The sequence below is a fragment of the Leucopleurus acutus genome (assembly GCF_964270905.1).
Source record: "Leucopleurus acutus genome assembly, chromosome: 5".
NCBI lineage: Eukaryota > Metazoa > Chordata > Mammalia > Artiodactyla > Delphinidae > Leucopleurus > Leucopleurus acutus.
The window spans coordinates 74,269,426-74,295,672 of record NC_139147.1 but is presented as its reverse complement, the minus strand read 5'-3'; the positions used below and the strand labels follow the sequence as shown (position 1 = coordinate 74,295,672).

The 26,247-nt window shown below is 35.7% G+C and overlaps 1 protein-coding gene across 5 annotated transcripts in view; it reads right to left on the bottom strand.

Moving 5' to 3' along the window:
• ATP13A3 (ATPase 13A3) overlaps positions 1-26,247 on the bottom strand; it is an 80,349-nt gene that overhangs the window by 35,900 nt on the left and 18,202 nt on the right. For 4 of the 5 annotated variants that reach the window (XM_082840047.1, XM_082840048.1, XM_082840046.1 and 1 more), the window contains 14 exons: positions 20,658-20,756; positions 20,042-20,215; positions 19,211-19,393; positions 18,838-18,908; positions 16,813-16,893; positions 15,597-15,666; positions 13,460-13,594; positions 12,910-12,982; positions 10,442-10,573; positions 8,931-9,110; positions 8,628-8,785; positions 7,706-7,894; positions 6,064-6,125; positions 2,416-2,566 (listed from right to left, as the gene is read on the bottom strand). In XM_082840047.1, coding sequence (XP_082696173.1) covers positions 2,416-2,566; positions 6,064-6,125; positions 7,706-7,894; positions 8,628-8,785; positions 8,931-9,110; positions 10,442-10,573; positions 12,910-12,982; positions 13,460-13,594; positions 15,597-15,666; positions 16,813-16,893; positions 18,838-18,908; positions 19,211-19,393; positions 20,042-20,215; positions 20,658-20,708 — 1,710 coding nt within the window. In that variant the 5' untranslated portion in view covers positions 20,709-20,756. The remainder of the gene's footprint in view (positions 1-2,415; positions 2,567-6,063; positions 6,126-7,705; positions 7,895-8,627; positions 8,786-8,930; positions 9,111-10,441; positions 10,574-12,909; positions 12,983-13,459; positions 13,595-15,596; positions 15,667-16,812; positions 16,894-18,837; positions 18,909-19,210; positions 19,394-20,041; positions 20,216-20,657; positions 20,757-26,247) is intronic. The other variant, XM_082840050.1, reaches the window with a different exon arrangement.

Below are 26,247 nucleotides of genomic sequence, written 5' to 3'. Positions count from 1 at the left end.
AGAGAAAAACTTCTCTAATTTTGCTCCTACAACCAGTTGAGTTTAAAGACTACTTCTGCAAGATAAAGAAGGTCCTTGCAGTTCCAAAAATTGTCAGTCTATCATCCAGGGATTCCTTTCTGCCAACAGAAGAGGATTCAAAAATATGTGGAACTCAGATACGGTTAGCAGAACCACTGGGTCAAGAGCACTCTGAGGAACAAAGATGTGAATTTAGTTTCCCACCTTGAATATGTCTAATTAAAGTACTACTATCCTAACTCCTTGAAATTTAATTTTAAAATATTTCTGGTGAAAAATTCTATCAAAAACTTGTATTAAATACACGCACATGACAATACAACTAATTTGGCTCTATAAGTGAAGGAATCATCAACGGGAAAATGAAGGGGAAGAGAGCTGTGTCCAATTTACACAGTTCTTAAGAAACATTTTAACACCTTACATGGTATTAATCACATAAAATAATAGTAGTGCCCAGTTATGTAAAAACATTCTATAGATACTCTGTGGTAAGATCAAGCATCAAAGCATCTCAGAGTCAAAAAAGCATGCTATTATACAAACTTACTTATTGAACCCCACTTTTTAAAAGATTCACATACAGAACAAAAAATTTACTGAAAATCTATTCAGCTGGAGAACAGCTTTAGAGAATATCAGAGATGAATCAGCTGTACTTGTTCTACTCCTTATAAATGAAGTGGGTCTCCTTTAAGGAATTAAATTTAATGAGTATTTATTGTGGGCTTTCAGAAAGTGGCAGAGTACTTCTTCACTCATCTCCCTCCCTTTCAAAATACTAACAAAACACACAAAAAGAAATAACCCTGTAAAAGTAAACAGAAAGCAAAGCAAGGAGACTGAAACATATTGATGGATACAGCAATGAAGGAAACAGTAGCCCAGAATAAACACAAAAGGACATACAGGAGAGGTGGGAACATTTCTTATCAGCCAGAATAGCTGAGCAAAGCAAAAAGAAACAAAAAAACCCCCCAAAAAACCCAGGAGTCATGCTCTACAGATACGAACTACCTACCTGAGAGGAGGAAGGGCTGCTAATATGATGGGCAGCATTCCAGAGTACTGCGTGTGCAAGCACTGGGGGAGTGGGCGGGGAAAGCAACCTAAAGACTACTTCTGCTCCCCTGAAACTGAAGAATGCCTGCTGAAGGGGCCCCACCCTCAGTACACAACAGGCTCCCCCAGTCAGCCTTCCCATTCAGGGAAGACACTTCTCAGGCAAACAGACCAACATACGTATGAACAAGGATGAAAACCTTGTTGCAGCTACCCCGAACTATCAAATCAGACCTTCATTCTTAAATATAAAAGTACCATCAAGATGCATAATGAAAACCAAAAGCATGAAGGAGATGTCAATGACACCTCAATTTTTTCTAAAAGCATAAAGGAGAAGATTAATATAGGAAGCGGGGGAAGAAAACCTGACCCAGAGAAAATTAAAAATTCAGAAGCAAGAAAGGAACTTTAAAAACAAACTATTATTACATCTATAAAAGAAGAACAGAGAAAACAAACCAGAGAACACAAGCGAGCACTCAGAAATTAAAATAATCAAGGACAAAACAAACAGAAAGAAGTGAACAGACAGAAACCTCTGCGCAGGCGTGTGTGTGCGTGTGTGAGAGTAAGGACACAGGAAGTAGTACATGGATGGGGACAAAAGAGCACTGAAGACACATGCCCACTCTATACTTCTGCCCTATGCCCAACGAACTGTGTCACTGAGATCTTCTTACTGACTTAGACCTACTGCCTCAAGATACTGATACCTGCTTTCTCTTGTAAACATGAAGCGGGGCCCTGAGCAGGTCATCCTCTATTAAAGGTCGTTTGAATGAGTCAATTTAACTAAAACAGACTTTTTAGACAATTATAAATATCTCTCCAGTGATGTAACTTTAGAAATTACAGGGCTTCCCTGGTGGCGCAGTGGATGGGAATCTGCCTGCCAATGCAGGGGACACGGGTTCTATCCCTGGTCCGGGAAGATCCCACATGCCATGGAGCAACTAAGCCTGTGAGCCACAACTACTGAGCCTGCGCTGTGGAGCCCGCGAGCCACAACTACTGAAGCTCACGTGCCTGGAGCCTGTGCTCTGCAACAAGAGAAGCCGCCGCAATGAGAAGCCCGCACACCGCAATGAAGAGTGGCCCCCACTCGCCGCAGCTGGAGAAAGCCCATGCGCAGCAACGAAGACCCAATGCAGCCAAAATAAATAAATTTTTAAAAATAAATAAATTAATTAAAAAAAAAGAAATTACATAGTTCCTTTTATGGTACAAGACAGACCACTGTCAAAACAATGTGAAGAAACAATTCTTTGCAAGTTAATTTTTACTATTTTCCTAAAGTTAATTAATTGTACTTTAAAACACTGAACTTACCCATCCAATGGCTTCAAACATCTTCAAATCAAGTGGATCGCCAGAAAGCACTCCTTCAATTTTTGTAAGTGAATGACAAGTAGCCATACAAGCGACAAACTGAGACTTTACCAACATCTCATTGCAAACCTTTTCTTCTGGCAAAAGAAAACTATATAGAAAATTCACTGAATTAGATTCATAAAGCCCAAGACTGAAGACAATAGTCTAACAGGACTTTCCAGGTTTTATTATTTTAAAAAGTAGAAATAAAATGTTTGCATTTATGCATGTATTAATTTTCACTATAGATTTTGACATTCAAAAACATTTTCTTCCATAAAAATTATTATACATGATAAAATACACTATTACCTTAGATTCTGAATAACTAGACCAGACATTAACAGTATAGAAAATGCTACATACTAAACTATAATTAAAACTCCTGCCTATGGACACATGGCAAATTAGAACACATAAAAACTCTCTTGTAAAAACATAAAATGAATGTGTAACGCATTACCTTTCAAATGCAAAACTGGGCTCATAAGAAAGAAAAGGAAAATTTCAAGTGCCAGAAACAGGGAAAGGAAAACCAGAGGGGTGTGACCTTAAACAGATGCTGTGACTGTCTGGGGGAGAAGGAAGAGGGAGGAGAGCCATCTCAGTACCCTTAAGGCCTTGGGTTTTAATAACCACACGGGGAACAGGAGACAAAGTTGTGGCCACATACAAAGTGGGGAGTTGGAACGGAGAATATCCCTCTCACCTAAGACAGCCAGTGCTCTTGAAGAGCTACACCCTTGGAAAAAGAGTATACTAGAAAAAATTTACCCACAGACAAAGGCATAACTAAGAATAAGCTTACCTCTTTTCCCCCACCCAAAGTTCAAGAAAACAGTTAATATCTATATAACATATTTACTATGCATTAGGCACTGTTCCGAGAACTTTAAATTTATTTGACTCCTCTCATCCTTATACCACAGGAAGGTGTTTTATTATCCCCATTTTACAGATGAGAAAACCGAAGCAGAGTGCTTAAGTGACTTGCCAAGTCACAGCATATAAGTGGCAAAGCAAGGATTCAAACACAAGAGGTCTGGTGTCAGTACCTAAACTCTAAACCATTACGCTACTCAGGATGGCATTTGGGCTTGAATGTATGTTACTGCCTGGCCTAGAAATCCCCAAGTTATGAAAGTAACATTACAGCTTGTCTGGCACCACTGACACTACTTTTGGCCAAAGTCTAAACTCTCTAGAGAGGAGCTCCCACAACACAGCCACAAAGGAGACTCACAGAAAAATCCTGCTAAGGATGAGTCCATAATTTAAAAATGAACCAGGAAACAATTCTCACGACTCAACAGACAAAACAAAGACAGAATTAGAATCCCATAAACTTGAGATAATAGAATGGCAATCTGAAAGAATGCAAAGAAGGCATTTTAAAATTACAGACTTAGAAAAAGAACAAGACACCATGGCAGGGAAAAGGGGAGAGGCAGATTTGCAAAGAACCAAATGAAATTTCTTGTCCAGGGTATGGTTAGGATTCCCAGATGGAGAGAAAACAAAGAATGGGGGAAAAGCCATAATGGAACAGAAAAAGGCTGCAAATTTTCCAGAATTTAGGAAAAGCATGAATCTTTGGAATCTAGAAGCAAAATGAGTACCGCACAAAGAAAAAGATCATGGTAAAACTGCAGAAATCAAGCATAAAGAAGTTTTTTTTTAAACAAAGTAGAAAAAAAAATTACTAAAGAAGACTAAGACTTCTCAGTAGCAATAACAAAAGAAGTTAGGAGAAATGGAATAACACCTCCAAGGTGCTGAGGGAACACAGCTGTCAACCTAGGAATCTATACACCATCATTCACGAGAGAGAACGAAACAAAGAACTACTAATGAATGTGGTTACGGAAGATGGCAATTTAATCCAGAGGAATGGGATATGAAGCAACGGTTAGCAAAGGTATCCGTAAACCTAGGTAAATCCTTGCATGCAGACTGTATAAAACCAAAATCATAATCATAAAATGTTATACAACAAATACATATAAAAAGGGAGGTGAAAGTAAAAGTAGTGTACAGTGCATGGGTTTTGGGGGGTTTAGAAACTAATAAAGACACCCATGGACTTTAGACTCTAAATATGAATATTAATAACTTAAGGACAAGTAGTAGAAGATTAGGATGTATAAATTCTGAGAAAATGAGAGAAATATGAGAAAATGTGTTTGGGAATTGGGGTGAGGGATGGTAGAAATAATTTCAAATATATCTGAAATCACAATAAATGTGAACACGATGGCAATAAATGTGAACGTAAAGACTGAAAAGTAAAGAGATAGAAAAAAAGATATAGGAGGCAAACATCAGGCAAGAGCAAGCTGGTGTAAAACTATACAAATATTAGATGAAACAGAATTTAAGGCAAGATGCATCACTAGGGATAAGTAAGGTCACAATGTGACATGCTATTTACAAGATGTGACAGCTCTGACATGACATGAACCAAACAATAGTCTCTCAGACTGTATAAACCAAAATCCCACAGACTTTTGAGAGAGAAAAAATAAAAAGTGGCATAGACACAGCTATAGTAGTAAAACTTTTAAGCATCAAAGACAGCAAAAACAAAGTAAAAAGATGAAACAGAGACTGGTGAAATATTTTTAATGTATAGCACTGAAAAAGATGATCACCCAGAAAATACAAAGGACTTCTACCAAGTGAATAAGATAAAGACAAACAACACCATTAAAAAAATTACGATATAAACTGACAATACAGAGAATGCTAAATGACCCTCCTTCCAAAAATGTGAAAATACGCTTAAACTCCAAACAAAGAAACTCTGAACAAAGCCACAGTGAAATACCATTTCATATCTATCCATTTGGGAAAATTAGAAGTCTGACAATGGCAAGTTTAGCAAGGATATGGAGCAGCAGGGTCTCTTACCCACTGAGGGAGAGAGTGTAGGTTAGCACCATCACTTAGAGAGCAAGTAGACGGTACCTACTAGAGCTGTGGCCATGCATGTGCGGTATGACCCAGCAGTGAAACTTTTAAGGGGCTGGTTTACTGAAACTCAACCACATGCTCACAGAAGTTGTATGCCTAAGAATTTTAATTGCGACACTGTGAAAGTGGAAGGAAAAAGGGAGAAAAAAATGAAACTGTCCCTTAGCTGAAGAACAAATATGGTTTAATCACATAACAGCATACTAAACAACAGTTAAGATTAATAAATTGGATCTATACATATCAACATGGATGAATCTTGAAAACAATGTTATGAGGCAAAAAAGCAGCAAAACACATACAGTACATAACAGTTGTGTATATTTATTTATAAACAGATCTTGTTTATGGGTAGATATATATGAAGTAAAAATATAAAAACATGCAAAGATAACAATACAACTTCAAAATGGTGGTAGGGATAGAAAAAGGGATAGGTTAAGACTTTAGCAATATCTGTAATGTTTTAAATCTTTTAGGAGATCTGAAGCAAATATGGCAAAATGTCAACTGTATAATCTTAGTGGTGGGTACATAGCTATAATATTACTTTCTATATGTTTGAATGTTTCATATATTAAAATATTTATTAAAATTAACTAAAATAAATGATCAAGTCTAGCTAATAATTACCGTGTATTTTCCACTCGTTGAATCCCCCAAAGATCTAAACCATCTTCAGTAAGAGTTCCAGTCTTAAAAAAAAAAAAAGCACATTTACAAAATCATGAAAAGCTATGCTGCATCTACATAATGGAGTACAATACAGCTATAAGATGGGGAGGGGGATAAGTAAGATCTCTGTGCGTGTACTAACAGAGTAACTTGCAGGACAAAAAGTGAGGAAAAGTGTGCAGAACACTCCCTATGGTGTGGTTCCTCTTTGTGGGTGGGGCGGGGTAGGGGGAGATATGTGTAGAATAGTATACTTATGTACTTATAGTATTAAATGGTGGAACAATGCACCAATCGACCTATCAATCAATGAAGGATGCCAACACAAGATGGGGAGATTAGGGCATAGGGAGCCAAAAAAGGGAAGAGGAACAAGTTAAATGACATCAAGAGGTGCAATTAGGCAAATTCAGGGTATAAATAACCTGGTTTCCTCAATAAGATGACTGGGAAAGAGAGGCAAGAAAAGCAATGGTCACAGATTAATTATAACTAATGAAATCCTTATTTGGATTCTGGCTGAAAACACAAATTGTAAAAATTTGAGATATTTTTGAGAAAGGCAGAGCAACCTGAATATGAATTGGATATTAGGTAATACTAAGGAACTGTTAATTTTGTTAAGTGTAGTAAGCAGTGATAATGGTACTGTGGTAAGTTCTGTTAAAACATTATCTTCTAGAGCTATATACCGAAGTATATGGATGAAATAACATGTCTGATGCTGCCACCTTCAAAATGAGGGGATAGTGAAATAAGACTGACAAAATGTTGGTAACTGTTTAAGTTGGATAATGGGCAAACAACGATTTATTATACTTGCATCTTTTTCTCCACTTTTGTGTCTGCTTAAAAATTTTAAAAACATTTCCAAAAAAGATTAAGCAAAATTTTAAGTAAAATTTTCTGAACAGATTCATATAAAACACAGTCATGGGATATGACTTTTTTTTTTCTCTTAATAAAATACATCTCATATTTTTTTCTTTAATAATGAAGATGCACAAAAATCAAATTCTTATCATGTTAGTCACCCAGAAGAGACAGATGGAAAGTTTTCTGACCAAGGTTTAATTCTCTAAACTTTTAGGAAAACTAATTTCAGGTGAGGAAAGAAGAACCCTTTGTAAGAGGCAAGGTATATTTCACACAGGTACAAAATTTGTCATTTTCACATAAAATCATATAATCAGTGTCTTTCATAATTTTGTAACACATTCAATGAAATCACAGAGCAAACACTAAATGTATATACTTTACAGCAATAACATTCCAGTAACTATATCTGTATAGAGCCTATTCTGTTAAAAGGGTGAAAGAGCAGATAAATTTTACTACTACTACTATAAGGCATAATTCTGGATATGAATGGTAGACCTGGGCAAATAAGCAATATCCAAAGTATTAAAAATTGAAAAAATAATGAGAAGAAATAATACAAAAATGATGCATGTGCCAAATAAGTTAAAAGAGAAAAATGAGAAGAACATTTCTTTTAAAACGTGTGCAAATTAGATGATAAAGAATACAGAAACCATTAATCTAAATACTTTAGACTTACAAAGTGACCTTTGACAATGATTATTGACATTGAACCAACCTTGTCAAAGCAAACAAGATTCAGTTGTCCACAGATGTTTATCCTTTGGGGACTGATACAGAAAATGCCCACTTTTTTCAGTCTTCTTTGGGCATACACAATGCCAGCAGTCATTGCGGCAGGAAGTGCAGGCGGCACAGTAATTGTAATGATATCAAGAGACTCGATAATTATATCCCCAACTTCTACCTACAGTTAACATAAAAATAAATGTCAGACCCCCAATATTAAATATTTATTAACCCAATGGGGGTATTTCTTTAGTGAAAAGTCTATAAACCATTTTTAATCTTATATATAATAAGTGTGTATGTATATTCATGTATTAACTATCTATAATTTTTTTCCCTTTAGACATTCTGCAAAATGGAAAGCTCAATGAATTGTCAGTGGACTGTGGGAATGAGCTATTTTTAAAGCTAATTCTTACTTTAATAGCCCCATATACTTCATACATTACATACTTCAAAGTCAACAAATAGTATCAGATATTGAGTCTTACTACTATGCTAGTCTCTATAGGGGATAGAAAAAAGAAATTTGACAAGGTCCCTTAGAAATACCTTCAATTCAGTAATCACAAATAATTTTAATGCTGTATATACCAGAGGTTAAAAAAAGAAAAAATAAAGCTTTTGGTGAGTATGGGATCACTCCTCCCTTTTTTAAAGTAACCAGAGAGCAAATAAAAGATCATCTAAACCAGAGCTGATCAAAACTTTCTGCTTTGATGGTGATGTTCTAGATCTGTACCTTCTAACATAATAGCTACAAGTCTCATATGGCTTTTTTTTAAGTTAAATTCATTTAAATTAAATTAAAATTTTAATTTTTCAGTCTCACTAGCTACATTTCAAATCTTCAAGAGCCACATGTGAATCAAACTAAGAATCAAACTCTATTAAGGGTCCCATGTACATACCTCATTTAAAATGCTATTGATAATAGTGTAGATAAACCCAATGCCAGCCACCGCCACAAGACACAGTAGAAATAAGTAGGCATCTCTGTAGAGTTTAAAATCAGTTGGTTTGGGATACAATATGGAGCGGACAAGCTGTCCTTTGGAAGTACTAAATCCTTTCAAAAAAATTAAAGAATAAAATGATTATATAGTATTTTTATAAGAAAATGAGAATTATCTCTCAAAACAGAATCTCTTATTAAGCATTCGATAGGCTTCAAATGTGCGAAACCATGCAAGACAAGATTAAATATTTTCTACCTGTTCTAACTACTATGGCTTTGACAAGCTCTCCAGTGTAGAAACGAGTTTGAATAACAGTTGTCCCACAAAACAAAGTGTGTCGTCTATGTGTTTCTGGACTATATAATTCATCTCCCATTCCTTTTACGTCCACTGAAGGATTTGGCAAATTAGTCTTTGTCACTGGAACACTCTCTCCTTTAAAAAAAAAAAGCCGTAAGTTAAAGCATAGAAATCAGTATCAAACACACAAATCTTGAGTTGTTAAATATCCTAAATGTTATCATACTGTTGACAACAGTTATTAACAGTTCTCACATGTGAATAACATAGCTTAATCAATTAGCTTTTGGTCTATCAATTTCCTTACCCAGAAATATCAAATTTTGTCTTCCACAATAATTCCTGAAAGTGATCTGTGACTCAAAGGTAATCAGTTGGAAATAACTGTGCCAAGTTTCAAATAAGAAGACGAGGTTGCTACCGTCGCCTCAGCACCTGTTCTGGTATCCCTGAGAACTAACCTAGGAAGCACTCTGCAACCCCAAGCACACACAACATGTGAAGATCCACTCCTAATCCCACCCACTCCCAGACCACAAGCGCGCGCGCATGCACGCGTGCACACACACACACACACACACACACACACACACCACCCACCCACCACACACACACGAGTAAGAAGAGAACAAGCATCCGAGCAAGGCAGAGGAGTATGGTAATTCTCTAACAGTAAAAAAGAGCCAAATTCTTTTAACATTAAAATGTAGTGCTCTGTAGCATTCACACTTCTTATGTCAAAGGTGACAGGTGTGTGGGGATATTTATGTGTATGAGTGTGTTTTAAGACTCTTAACAGTTCAAAAATGTATTATATAGGAATCACTTTCTTGCCAGGTTGACTATGACAATTAAAAAATAGTCATGATAAAAAGATATATACACATAGCTGATTCACTTTGTTATGCAGCAACTAACACAACAATGTAAAGCAATTATACTCCAATAAAGATGTTAAAAAAAATGTTCAAAGAAAAAAAATTTTTTAATTAAATTAAATTAAATTAAAAATATAAAGATATAAAGCTCTACCTCCAGATTGTGAGTTTCCAAAGGGAAGCTATTTTAAAGTCTATTTCTCCCCAATTTAATAAAAATATCAACTCTTCTAGTCCCACTTTTTGCATATCAAAGTGAGAAGTAAATATGCTGTGGGCAAAGGATTTCTTTCCTCTTCCCTTACTATAAAGCATTTCCTCATGTCAAAAGAATGGACAGAAGAAGGACGAGATATCGTGAACAACAGCATTGTGCTTTAGTGTCAGAGCTGAGAATAATGCAGAATTTGGTTCCCTCAAAATAAAAAAAAAGAAAATATTTTCACAAATATCTATCACATTCATGACATTCATGAGTAAAGGACACAAACAGCACAGTTAATTGTGATATAGCTTAATCAACAACTACTTAATCCTAGTATCATTATAAACAACTCATCTGGGTTTTACTCATTTAATTTAGTTTACCTGTTAACATGCTTTCATTTACAATACAAGTACCATTAATAAGTACTGCATCACAAGGCATGACTGTCCCATTTAATGGAATGACCATGACATCTCCAGGCACAAGATCTGTAGAAAAGATCTCTTCGATTTCTGAATTGAAAGAAAGAAAAGTCTGAAAAGAATATTCTTTAACTTGGAATAAGAATACAGCAAACAAAAGATCTATCCAAAGGTCACCTGATCTCAAAAATACATTAAAAATATAATGGAGTTAAATAGAAAAATCCCAATAGATGAAGAGTTTTGACAAATAAGATTATTATTCCTTAAGCTAACAAAGCATGGTGTCTAAATGTGTCAGCTAGTTTGTCCCTGGATAGGACGCCAACTGCACAGAGTTGATGCCAAGTCCCCTCTAAGCTAACAGGTAGGTGGGCTTCAACACTCATTACAACGATGGATGCTCAATCTTAGCTATCAGCCCTATGAGTAAATAGATGATGAATCCACACAGGAAACCCCCTGCAACAGGTAAGTAAACTCAGATTTCTGTAATCCCTTGGAAACAGATAAAAGCATTGAAATTTTAGCACTTTCTTTTTTAACAGCATTCTTTTTCTTGTTGCTACTATTTATAATCCATAATGTCTCATTGTTTTCTCAATATTCCTAAAATAGTCCCAAAATATCTTAGATATTATTTTAAATCAATATATAAAATAAATTAAACTTTGTCATACCTAGTTCATTATTTCCTTAGAAATTTATGTATTATATTCAAGTTAGTTAAACATTTCTTTAATGATCTTCCCAAGTAAAAGGTGGCCTTATATTTGGGCATTCTCTCTCTCTTCCCCTACCCCTAGATTTTATTAAACTATGCTTAGAAGAGACTTACACTAGTTTCTAAGCAAAGATGGGTGAGGAGAAAACTACTGTTTGTGATGTCAGTCTGCAGGACAAATACTCTTCCCTTTCTAAAAAAAGGTAGAAGTAGTTTACTAAGCTATGAGGAAACAACTTTTAAAGAATTCTGATGCTATTTTGCATGTAGTAAGTATAATAATCTTCATTTCTTAATAAGATCCCTTATTTTAAAAACGTGACTCAATGCCTTAATGCCACGTGAAATTCTAACCCTCTTAGGTGCACTGAGAAACTAAATATCAATGATCTGTTGGACTATACAAAGGGGATAAGGAAGCTAAACACTGAGCAGTGCATCTGTCCTAGCATCCCCAGGATCTTCAGCAGCAGCAGAGTGGGGAGAGGAGGAGCACCAATAAGCTACACATCTAAGACTGCAGCTAGGGAGGCAGAAACTATCAGCTAGTACTCTAGCAAGTGACCAGGAAGCGCAAGGAAGAAAGCAACCTGCCAGGCCAACTTGGGTTTACACCTGGATGTAGTATACTGAGCCAAGAGAATGCAGACTGATTTGGTTTTCCTGATCAATCAAAGTGGCTACTGTCTCCAAGGCCCATGATGCTGTGCTGCCTCCCCTTTATCTCCTTTACCTCTTCAATATCTCACCAAACTAACGTGCCCAAAACATTATCCTTCCCTACAATCCTGCTTCTCCTCCAGTGTTCCCTATTTAATTAAATGACACCAATATCCATGCCCCCAGCCTGACACCACTGTATCACCTTGCATCCAATGAATCATCAAATCTTCTTCAATGCCCACATTTAAGTATCTTTCAAACCCATCTCACCACTCTCCATCTCCACAACCCTCACCCTGATTCATTTCATGCCTTTAATATTAATCCCCTCTAAGTAAGTTCGAACATGGCAGCCAGAATGATTTTTTCAAATAGGCAAATATGATCATATCACTCTCCTACTTAAAACTCTTCAATGGCTTTCCACTGCCTTTTGGGAGAGTCCAAATCCCTTAACAAGCCTTAAAAGGCTGTCCACTATCTAGTTGCTGCCTCTGCCACACTGAATTGCTTTCAGTTATTACAATGACAAAACTCTCTCTAATACCCAGGCCTCTGGGCACTTAGAACCCTCCTCTATCCCTCTCTCACCCCCACCTTACCACTTTCTCACCTACTTTTTATCTGTCTAATTCAATCATTTAAGAATACCTTTTCAAAGAAGGCATCCCTGACACCTACAGTAAATGAGCTCTAACATCTAACCCTGACTTCTCCCTATCATAGCATTTATCACACGTTACTGTTTCTGTTTATCATGTCTTTCCAACTAGACTGAAGTTCAATGATGGCAAGGACTATGTCCATCCACTGTATCCCAAGAGCCTAGTATAGTATGTGTCACATTATAGAAAAATACAATTTCACATAAATGAAAGAATTTGATACAGAAACATGAGTACAAATCCAAACACACATTTTTATTTCTTATGGAAATAAGTGTATATGTATAATATATTGGGCTTGCTTCACACATTAGGGCTTAGTGGAAATCTTTTTAAATTTACTTTTCCAAGAGTAAACTGAAGTACTTACTTACCTTCATTTACTCTGCAAACTGAAACTCTCACAGTACTGTGAGCTGCCACCATGTCATGCAACATAATATATTGCTGAATCAGGGAAAAAAAATTTAACTTGTTAATATAAACTAACTCTTCAAGCTATTAGAAAGCAAGGGTAATATAAAATAAGGTAAGCTAAAATAATAAATTCATATCACTCTGCCTTTGAAAAGGTCAAGACCAAAAGATTCAAAGATCATTCAATATTTTAGCTCAAAACATTAGACAAAATAAGAAGCACTTTAATGAGACAGCCCTGAAAACAGCAGAATCAGCCCTCCAGTATTCCAGTCTTAGATAAGCAACTATAGATCCTACACCCTCAAAGCAGTCAAGCGATACATTGACTCTTAAAAAGCAACTGCCTTCCCCCACCTCAAAAAAGAGGGAAAGGGAGTACATATTCACATAACTAAAGAATAACTGTATGGAGTACTTATGTTATACCAAGCATCATTCTACACACCTTACGTGTTATTACAAAATACAAACGCATTTGTGAAACCCATAATAAATTGGACTTACCTTTCTAATGGCATATAGGGAGCTTATAATTGATACTACAGACATAATCACAATGGCTATAGCATAGTAATAGTATTCATCTGTGCTCCACAGTATAACACTGAACAGCTGGAAAATGTAAAATGGGTTGAGAACCTAAAAAACAAGATTTTTAAGTCAAATTGAATGAGATATTTATAAGCATACAGATTTAAGAAATAACCAACAGGATACTTACAGGATAAGCTCTGTAGTATCCTACGGTAACAAGTAACTACCCAAAGAGCAGGGCAAGATGTTACTTTTTTTTTTTTTTTTTTTTTTACCATCAAACTACTAGAGCTTGACTAAATAAGCTTAATTTATTTGCATCCATTTAGGTTCATACCAAACCCAAATACAGATTCAGCTAGAAACAGCTAACACATGTGAATTTAGCTGTTCTTCATTCTGCTTTAGCAATAAAATACATTTACTTTCAATAATTACTGTGCTGCTAAAGGATACAAAAACTTTTAACCAACTAGAACAAACGTTTACTTATTATGAACTCGAAGCACTAATTTACTTATAAGTCAAAGGTTCACCGGAGTCCAAAGAGAAGACAAACATGAAATAAGTTACACTGTTTTCCTTTCTCTAAGGAAATAATTAAGTATTAAAATCTGAATTAAAAAAAAAGATAAGGAGTCCTGGCAATGGACTTTGTTTACCTATATTTTATAGTATTTTACCAATTTCATTAATAACCCCCCAATGTTTTAATATTGATGCTTCTGTACTTTTTAAAGCACTTTCACATATATAGTCCCATTTTACTTCAATATCAAACGAGATGGGCTTCCCTGGTGGCCCAGTGGCTAAGAATCCGCCTGCCAATGCAGGGGGACACGCGTTCGAGCCCTGGTCCGGGAAGACCCCACATGCCGCGGAGCAACTAAGCCCGTGCGCCACAACTACTCAGCCTGCACTCTAGAGCCCATGAGCCACAACTACTGAAGCCCATGTGTCTAGAGCCCATGCTCCGCAACAACAGAATCCATTGCAATGAGAAGCCCACGCACCACAATGAAGAGTAGCCCCCGCTCACTGCAACTAAAGAAAGCCCGCGCAGCAACGAAGACCCAAAGCAGCCATAAATAAATAAATTAAATAAATAAATAAATAAAAGTTCCCTTAAAAAAAAATCAAATGAGATCATTAAAGGATTTCCTACAATTTTACCAATAAAGGAACAGCAGGGAGAAAGGTCTTCTAATGACCAAAGCTAGTTACTGATGAATTCACATTATAAACCAGTGTTTCTAATTCCTAATCATTATTACACTTTGCTATGCTCTAAAGCAGCATTATATGGCCACTCTCAGGAACTGATGGAAAACAATCTGTACCTTCTACTGAAAGTATTCACTCAATACAGCTAATTCTATACTTTAGCCCCAAACCAGAAAGACTGGAGAGCCCAACTCTCCTCGGCAAAACCACTTACTCCTTCCTTTACATGCCTGCAATCCCTCATTCCCACCGCTTCTACGGCTCTTACAACTGAAGGGTCACCACAGTAACTACTGACATGTATTACTCCTGGGCTAAAGTGCAAGCTCCTCATTGTTACTCATCATGTCATGTTTTTAATTCCAAACTTCTGGCACAATGCCTAGTTCCTAAGAGTGTACCACCTGAAGAAAACATGATTAATCGCTTTTAAAATTAGAAGGAGGGACCTCCCTGGTCGTCCAGTGGTTAAGATTCCACGCTTCCACTGCAGAGGGCACAGGTTCGATCCCTGGTCAGGGAACTAAGATCCCACATGCCACACAGCGCGGCCAAAAAAAATTAGCGGGAAAAAAGAAAAGACAGGTGTATACATCTGTAAAATAGGGCAAGGTTTAGATGTGCAACTTCCTGAGAGTAAAAAAACAAAAAAACCCAAAAAACAACAGACTTCGAAAAGAAAAAATTTAGACAAAATAAAAAAGTAATCATGCTCGCAAATTACTGATCTATCAGAGGAATATCTTTCTGCCCTTCCAAGTAAAAAAATAAGCAAAGAGAAGTTAGGAAACAAAACACCAAGGATATCATTACTTAAATCCTGGCTCTTTTCAAATGGCAAACCTATTGATCACAAATGTTGAGACAAGTACAATTGTCTTACCTCCTTAATTAGAAGCTTAAAAACTGAAGGCACTTTCACAGCAATTTCATTTACTCCATAAAGCAATTTTCTATAACAGGAAAATACAATAATAATAATATTACATTATATTATATCATAATAACAATTTAGGGAAGGCACTGCATTAGATAAGGCTCAAACCACCGACTGCTCCTTAAATCCAGAACTTAAACGTTCATGTTTCTAAACAGTTGTCTTCTACAATTTAAACTCTCTATCTACAGTATTTAAATCAATGTAGTCCATACTGGATAACTATACTGTTATCACTTTATCTTTTTGTGTGACAAGTACCTTTCCCACTAGTCTATAATAACCATATCAACAAAAGACTTTCTTTTCCACCCATGAACACAATACATCTCAACAATTTTGAATTGCAATTAATTTTTGCAAGAGACCATGTAAGTAAATTTGAGGGGTCCTGTACTATTTTTCTAATAAGAATACTGTACTAAAAATGTTTATTTCAGAACATTATACATCTGGCTTTTTTTAATGCTTAAGTTGCTTAAAACCTTCCACTTAAATTCCTTATAATAGTACTTCCTATATGATACATTAATTCTTGCCTTTTATGAAGTAGAAGCCTGAATGAATGAATTTATATTCCAACCCTTTGAAAGAACATGCTATAGGAGTACAAGAAAATTTCTAGTGTAGTTGAAAAAGGCATTTATCTCTACGATATGTAATACACTGGTATACTTTAGCAAAGAATAACACTATAAGAAGGATTATGTCTCCCAATTTACAAATTTTCATTGTGGTAAATTTGAGCTCATGCTTACAATTCCCAACATTTCAGTAAATCTAAGATTTGAATTGTAAGACATTCCATGATTTTATGTACTATCAAGAAAGACAAAAATGCTGTCAAGTAAAGGATGACACTCCACCCACTGTATGACACACCCTCCTTATAGAGATGTTAAAATGCAGGGAAGTGTGCACCTTAGAACTGATGAAATACAGTATATTATCAGGGATATTCACTTCAAAATCAGCTTCAACATTTTTATAATTCTTAAACTGAGAGACAATGTTACCCAAATAAAATATCAATAAGTTGTCATCTACTATAATACTTAAATACCTGTTAATATTACAACTATATGGTAAAAGGGTAGACTATATATACTACTTTATTTAGGAATTTTGATAATAGGTCTAACTTTAGTTGGATAAAAATTACCTGTAGGCATGCATCCCCTTTGTCAGTCCTGCACTATGCTTTTCATAAATTGACGTACAAGAAACACCTTCATCCAGTCCCCTAAATAAATCCAAAGTTTTTACTTTAAACAAAGTTTAAAATATCCATATTTCTCAATGCCTCATTTTTCTATATTCCTGGTTTTAAAGTGTGACTTCCTTACAAACAGAAACCCCTAACAAAAACTGAGATATGGATGACAATTTTTAAATCTCCAATTCCTAAGATAAAACAATAATGAAAGGTCTAAGTCTCAAATATGGCAACTTCTAAATTATCCAACGTGTCACATAATAAGATGGCTCTCAATACTCAAGCTTATGTAACAATATTATTATCCTTTAAGTCTGTGCCAAAGTTTTAAGAGCTAATAATTAATAAAATTAAAGTATGACTAACTCAAGAATTCCAAACTAAGGATGAAAAAGGTTTTACTTTTTATCTAGTTTTCCCTCTTCAATTTTTAAGCTTCACTCTAAGAAGTCCTACTCATTTTTCTTTCTACAAAAGCATCAATCTAAATCCTTCCCTCATCTAATACATACTGAGAAGTGCTGAATCTGTATGAGTCACAGCAATGTCTAAAATCTGTAACAATTAAAACTGGGATTCAACTAGCATATCTACTTTCCACCACAAATGTCTTAATTATGCTTATTTTAACTGAGATGCTATTCAGAAAAACTCTAACGAGAATGTAACACATCATTTAACTCCAATCCTTTTCTACTTTTTTCGGATAGAAAAACCAAGCCCCATGATTAGCTGCTATCACTGGGTAAGTTTAAATTCTACAAGTTGGTATGGTTGGCAAAGGCTACACAGCAAATATGTTTGACTCTTTTTTCCCACTGAGATTGATTACTTCTCCAAAGGTAGCAGGGATCAGCTCCAAGTCAAAATTTTTTTAAAAAACAAAATGACAGTTTATAGGCAGTGTTCTATAAAGAAATCAATGGTTCTTAACTAGGAATGGTCTTCAGAAGTAGGCATGTGGAATTGCCCTGCTCCATTCCAGAATATACCAATTCTTTAGTGTCTGAGGAACAAAATCCAGGCATGAACATTTTAAATGTTCACAAGGTGATTCTTTTTTTATTGCTAATATTAAGAATTCCTTTGCCACTGTCAAGCAACGATACTTAACGAGTGTTTATAATAATCACTTTAACAGCAATAAAAATAGAATCCTAATTAATTTAGTACTTATATCATTTGAAGCCTCCACGAAAAATAAATTTTAAAGGATTATTCCAATATGTCCTACCCAAGGCTTAACTTGTTTGATGATGTCCCATCTTTATCCACATATTAAAGTGAAATTTATGTTTGTCTATCACTCCATCCCTCAAGTACAAGTGGATGGAACTGTCAGGAAATTGAGAGGTGATAATTCAGATACCCTGACAGGCTAAAAGGTACACTCGAAATTCACTTTGAGGTGAACCCTCAAAAAGAAAAAGAACTGAAAGACTAAAAGGTATACTCAGGGCTTCCCTGGTGGCGCAGTGGTTGAGAGTCCACCTGCCAATGCAGGGGACATGGGTTCGTGCCCCGGTCCAGGAAGATCCCACATGCCGCGGAGTGGCTGGGCCCATGAGCCATGGCCACGGAGCCTGCGCGTCCGGAGCCTGTGCTCCGCAACAGGAAAGGCCACAACAGTGAGAGGCCCGCATACCACAAAAATATAAATAAATAAATAAATAAAGGTATACTCAAAATTCACTTTAGATGAATCCTCAAAAAGAAAAGGACTCAGACTGGATTTTGGGAGCATACTGCTTCTAACTTTTATGTAAGTTTTGCCAAGGTACAAGCTGCAGATAGGATTTATTCTAAAATGGTTAGTAAGTATTCAAATAACACCAAGGAGTTATTAATGAACAAGTGAATGAAAGTTATGTAACAAAAACCTCTTCAATTTTATGTAACACTAAAATGAATTCTTTTCTAGCTAAAACATTATCAAGATACTCATAATCCAAACAAAAGAAAAATACGTACTTTAAGAAAACAAAATTGTGAAGGGTATCATTCCAGAAGTATTTTACACTATGGTGGGTGAAATAACGAATCTGTAGAACATACATAAAGGTTATATCAAAAAGCATTATTATCACTTGTTAACAATTAAGTTTACTAACACAAATTTAGCATATAATGTAACAACTATTAAAATTAAAGCAATCACATGTGACATGTAATCTATTTCTTCTAGTAAATAACTAAACTGTTATATACAATGATAAATAGGCATTTTATATGCATATAATCTCAAACAAAAAAACTGCAAGTACAAAATTATAGACTATCCGTAATAGTATAAAATGTAACAATTCTGGTTCTTAAAGGAACTTTGAGACTAAGATCACAATACCTGTTGTGATTGAGGCTGTGAATATTTATTCATCTCAAGCCTATTCTCTTCAGCCAGATTTTCAGTTAAATGAACTGCATGGCCATTTGAAACCTTATTAGCCATAGATTTGGGGCTTGAAAATGGGGGAGTTTCCAGAGAAAGAAAGCGAATTTTTGCACAAAACCACATTCTGAATTCATCCTTAGAAGAGAAAGGAATAAGGATAAAGAGTCAATTATGCATATTACATAACCATATATATTTGGTTTCCATTCTTTACACGATATATTATTTACTTATCTCTAATTGAGAAAGTCTCACTTTCCACTCACTAAATGTTAAACCATTTTGAAATACGAAGATGCATAAATTCAAACATGAAGTGCTTTCAACTGCTCACCATTTTATACGTCATACTTCACTGAGAGGATCTCATAAAAGATCATAATTTCTTAATTTATCCAACTATATACTGAGACTAGATATTAAAGCCTCTTATAAAATGCTTCCAATTAGGATTTTAAAACAAATCCTAGGGTGCAACAGCATCGCACAGTAGAAGAGATCTGGGATACAGTCCTGTCAAGAGACCTTGATAGACCAACCACTGATCCAATCTCTCAGTGCATCAAGAACTATAAAAAAGGGTAGATGTGATCATTTTTAAGATTCTTTTAAAGTCTAATCACTGGGATAATAGTCACTTCAAACACAGATGCTTTAGAAATACTAGGATTAGTATTCCTCATTGTATCCTAGCAGTGATGTTCTCTTCGTATTTTATTTTGAATACACACAAAGACATTTTACTCCTCAAATAATCAGCTACAAGTAAACACGTGGACTTACAGTAGTCCTCAGCAGCACCACTTCACAGTCTTTAACTGCAGCTCTAATGCAGGTTGCCTTTACCCGCCACTCGGGCATCCAATAGAGGAGCAGGAGAAGAAAGCCGCCAGTACACACCACTCCAAGAGAAACTATGGCAAGCTTCCAGCGACACAAATTATAGCCATAAATCTCCTGCATGGACATAGTGATTACACATCAAGTGACATGAGAGGTAAATTTCAAAGTGAGAACCCTATCTTTCCCCCCACATACCACCAACAAAGACTTGAGTTTTATTAAGCTGACTTTAAACATTTTTTATAAATGGAAAATCAGAAATTTTGCATTTGGGATATATTTAAGCATTAGCTAATGTTAACTTCTTAAATTATCAAATGAAAAAACATATCTCTTTCCTCTAAGTTTTAACAGTTCACAAGTGAAACAGGAACTATACTGGAACCAGAGGTGTTACATAATCACAACTCAAAAGCACAGTCAGAAAGACGACAGCACACTGATTTAGCTGTTGTTTTATTGTATTTTAGTTTAGCAGTTTTTTAAATATACTTTTCTACTTCCCTAGAAATATAAATTCTTCACACTTTATAAGTATATTATAAAAGCTGGTTACCATTTCATCTTCTTGACCCTGGTTGATAGTCTTTCTTTCTTCTTTGTCCATATCTACAGTGGTTGGAAAGGTCTTGTGCTTCAGAACAATTGAAGATAACTGAGGGAAAGAGGAACAAATATTAGAACATTATCCTGTATCTTGGTAGACTATATCTGATACTAACTTCATACTACCAGATTTCTTGTTTTGATACAAGTTTAACTGATATTTAAGTAGTCATTGAAGTGCTGATTCTCGTGACATTTTCAATGGTGTGCCAGTTCTTGAAACTGCCTGGCTTACTACTATCACAAAGCTTGGCATATTTCATTAATTAATTTATACTAGCACTAGCCTTGCTACAAAGCCATTTAAATTCTGAGAGAAACTATTTCTACAGACTCTTCCTTTTTCATTCCCCAGACTCATCTACTGAGCACCTATCACATGTATGGCAATTGCTGGGTTAATCTCTAAGGCAGGTGTACCTCTATTGGAGACCACTCAACTGACTATGTCATTCTGATGCCAAGTCCACTGAGCAATCTTATTGTTCCTGAGTACCCATAATGCTTGTGTAGGAAAAAATTCATTGAGCTCACTGACAAAAATCTTTTTCCTGTATTAAAAAACAGATTAAATTCAAATATTAGACATTCAGCCACACATTAAAGAGAGTTGCAAAATGTAAAACAATGCCAGTTTTCTCGGTTTTTTTTTGCTTCTGGAAAATATATATATTTTTGGAAAATATGTTACTTAACATGTAGTATCTATAACTGTTCTATTAAATTAATATTCTTAAAGATCTATAAAAACTAATGTGGCGATAACAGGTATAACACATAAACAAAAGCTCCTTAGGGTTCACAACAGTTTTCAAGAATGTAAAAGGGTCTGAGCCCTGAGCCCAAAGAGTTTGAGAGCCACTGCTTTAGACTAGGCTGATCTCTGCAGAACACAGTGGGAATATTACCTCCCTCATTCCAGACGCCATACCTCCACTCATCTATATGGTGTATAGCACAAGTCTGACACATGGTAGGCACTCAAAAAATACTTGCTGAATGAATGACCTGATAAAGAATTTGTGCTAAGACAGCAATAGCCACATGTAATGTTTACATGATATGAATTAATAGCAAAGTAAAACCAACTGCAGGATTTCAAGTTAATCCCCCCCCATAAGACTACTGAAATCTCCCGATTTATGTCATCAACAAAATGACCAATAAAAAATATTGATGCCTCCTGAATGGGCAAAGTTTCTCTACTTTCTGGTAGCCCTGAAGACGGGGTTAGGGCTAGGTAGAGTCAGGGCTTTCCACAGAAATAAAATGCAAGAGTTTGATTACAAACACACACATACACACACAACATATTGGACTCAGTGCCATCTTGGAAAAGAAGACTCAGAGATATCTTGTTTCTCAGAGGAAAACAAGACACATTATCATACAAAACCTTTTAGGCAATTTAGTAACAATTTCTTCTCAGTCTAGGGTACTGTTAGAGCCCTGAAAAGTATAGTACTAGAGTCATCCCACCATTGTAAGACTGTTCCATCAAACCAATACAACTTGAGGCAGCAGTTATTCTCAAGGGCTATACACCTGCTGCTACAGACTTTGGGGGAGAATTAGCAAGTCCAACCTCTTTCCCTGTAGAAAAGATCAGCTGTTGTTGCCTGAACCTGTAAGGTTTAGTCCAATCCTGCAAGGTTTCAAATGTGCACATGCCTACCTTCAAAAGGTAATAAGGCAAAGGAACTCTGCCCTGACACTGTCCCCACTAAAGAATCCAGTCTGGGGTTCTTAACCTTTAATCCGTGGTTCTTCCTTAAGATCTGGACTGTGTCTCAGGATCATCACTCAGGATTTACCACTCATTTTTAACAACCAAAACATATAATTCTGATCCCCATTTCCCACCACCACCTAAAATATGTTTCTCGAGGGGAAGAACCTCTTCAAATTCTTAAGTGGAGAGACTTCTGCTTCCAACCAAGACTAGCCCTCCTAACTAAAACAACAAAATGAATAAAATATATAAAACTATATAGCCTTCAAGGAGCTGGACGTCAATGAAAGAAACTGATACAAAAATGGGTGAGCTCTACAATTGTCCCAGTTTACAAACTGAATAATTTACAGGATGCAAAAAAAAAAAAAAAAAATGTAGGACAGGAAACCCAGGGGGAGCCCAGCAATCTTCCTGAGTTGAAGAGATGAAGCTGGGAGTCTGGGGAGGCACCAAAGTGACTGGGTTTGCAGGGCAGATTACCAGAGAAGAGGTATGTACAGAGAAGGAACACTGAAAATCTGCAAAGTGGTCCCTTCTCAAGTCTTCAGCTGAATACTGATCAGCACTTGTGTGTGAGGAAACTACCAAGACCAGGGGAAAATCCACCCAAAAGGTTTAAGGGGAAAAATGCATCAGGGCTCACACAGGGCTGGGAAGAGTACCTGTTCCCACCAATCAGTGGGAAAACCTCATTAGCTGCATGAAATCAGGCGGAGTACTCAGAGGGTTTTGCTTCAGTAGTGGGTTCAAATTAACCTGAAACTAAAAGCTACTCTGTTCCTGCCTAACAAAACTTTTAAGACTTGAAAGAATAAAATTGTTTCCAAGTAACTTAACTGCTTCACAGAACACAGTCCAAGGAGATTTACAGGAATACAAAATATCCAGTTACAATGTCTGATATCCAATTAAAACTTAACAGGCTTGGGCTTCCCTGGTGGCGCAGTGGTTGAGAGTCCGCCTGCTGATGCAGGGGACACGGGTTCATGCCCCGGTCCGGGAAGATCCCACATGCCGCGGAGCAGTTGGGCCTGTGAGCCATGGCTGCTGAGCCTGTGCGTCCAGAGCCTGTGCTCCGCAACGGGAGAGGCCACAACAGTGAGAGGCCCACGTACCGCAATAAATAAATAAATAAATAAAAACAAAAAAACTTAACAGGCTTGCAAAGAAGCAAGAAAATATGACCCACAATGAGAAAAATCAAAGGACAGAAGAGGACCTAGAACTGACAGAGATAATAGAACTGGTAGACAAGGACATTAAAATGACTGCAAAGGAACTCTGCCCTGACACTGTCCCCACTATAGTTCATATGTTCAAAAAGCAAGAGGAAAGACTGATCATGTGAAGCAGAGACATGAAAAATATAAAAAAGAACCAAATCAAACATAAAATAAAAAGTACAATGTCTGACATGAAAAACACACTAGATGGGATTAACAGCAGATTCGATATTACACAAAAATAATCAATGAACTTGAAGACATAGTAATAGAAATATCCAAAATGAAAAATGGAGAGAAAAAAGACTAGAGGGGAAAAAAAGCTAACATAACAGCATCAGTAAGCTGTGGGACAATCTCAAGCACCCTGATATACATGTAAGGCAGGAGGGAATAAAAAATATGTAATTCTATAATGGCCCCAAAATTTCCAGATTAGATGAAAAACTATAAACCCACGGATCCAAGAAGTCCAACTAACACTAACCAAAGAACATAAGAAATTAAACCAAGGCATACCATCATCAAAACCCATGATGAAAAATGAGTTATATATATATATATATATATATATATATATATATATATATATATACACACACACACACACACACACGTATATATATACATGTATATATATATATGTGTGTGTGTATATGTATATATATATGTGTGTGTGTGTGTGTGTGTATATATATATATATATAGAAAGAAGCCAGAGAAAAAAGACATGTCACATACAAAGGAAAATAAATAAAAATGACATTAAATTTCTTGCTTAAAAACAATGCAGGCGAAAAGACAGCAGGGCAACATCTCTGAAGTACTGAGAAAAAGAAACTATTCTGAGAATTCTATACCCAGCAAAAATATCTTCCCAAATCAAAGGTGAAATAAAAGTCTTTTTCAGATACAAAAGCTGGGAAAAATTCACCAGCAGTGAACCTACACTATTTAAAAAAAAAAAAATTGTTAAGAGAATTCCTCAGATGGGGGAAAAAAAGATAACCGATGGTAATAAGGATCTCCACAAAGGATTGATGAGCACCAGAAATGGTAACTAAGTGGGTAACTATACACAGCAAAAGCACAAAGAACATGGAGAAATGAAAGTACACTCTTACAATGCTCTTAAGAAAGTAGAAAAAGAACAGCAAGTTATACCCAGTGTAGGCACTTAAGGGAAAGACTAAAACTCAGAAAATAAATAAATGAAATTTTAAAAAACAGAAAAATGATGAAAAAATCAATGAAACCAAAATCTGGTTCTTTGACATTAATAAAATTGATCATTTCTAGTTAAACTCAAAGGGGGGGGCACAAATTATCAATATCAGGAATAGAACAGGAGACATCGCTATAGATTATGCAGATATCAGAAGGATAATCAAGGAACCAACAAGCAACTTTATACAAACAAACTAACTTTTCTGCAGGTTTGAACTTACTTCCCAATAAAAAAACTTAAAAAAAAAATCTTTATCAGTCAGGGGATGGCTGTGAGTTGATAACTGCTAAAGCTGACTTAAAAGCTGAGTGATGAAAAAAAATTAAAATGAAAAAAAAAAAAAGCTGAGTGATGGTCCATGAGAGTTCATTATACTCATCTTTCTACTCTTTAATATGTATAAATTGTCCATAATGGAAAAGTTTTCTTAAATAAATAAAAGCCATCCATTTGCTAAAATATGGCACAAATGAACTTATCTATGAAACAGATTCAGAGACACAGTGAATGGACTTGTGGTTGCCAAGGGGGAGAGGGTGTGTGGGAGGGATGGATTGGGAGTTTGGGATTAGCAGATGCAAACTATCATATATAGAATGGATAAACAAGGTCCTACTGTATAGCACAGGGAACTATATTCAATACCCTGTGATAAACCAAAATGGAAAAAATATGAAAAAGAATGTGTGTATATATATATATACACACACACACACACACACACACAATTGAATCACTTTTTATACAGCAGAAATTAACCCAACACTGTAAATCAATATACTTGAATTAAAAAAAAAAATTCACCCATCTGAAGTGAAAATAAAAGAAAATTTTCAGAGGATAGTCATTCCTGGCACAAAGGGATATGAATCTTGAGGACTCTGAGTCCCAAATCTATTGACTCAACCTATTATGTTCAGGTATTATCCATAAACTCTTACCCCTGGGTTTTGAATCTAACTCTTCTTCACTCTTGTCTTTCATCCATTGCCTAGAAATATAGATGTACTTCCCCACTTCTGTAAATTCTAAGTTTTCAATGTAGAATATATTTGCAGATAAATAAGCATGCTTTTCATAATTTTAGAAAAAGAACTATCATTAAAATTCAATGTTTTCCTTAATTCCATATGCTCATAACTATTTAAAATCTTTTCCCCAAATATCTCTTGACAGAGTTCAAATTAGTCCAAGATAACTATATTTTCATTTCATCTTCTACAGGTAAAAACTGACCACAACAAAAAAAATACTCAAATTATTTTTAAATGAGCCATTACACATGGTGCACTGCCTACAACAATCTATGTTCATACTTTTCTAAATACAATTCTTGACCGTATTATCTCATTAC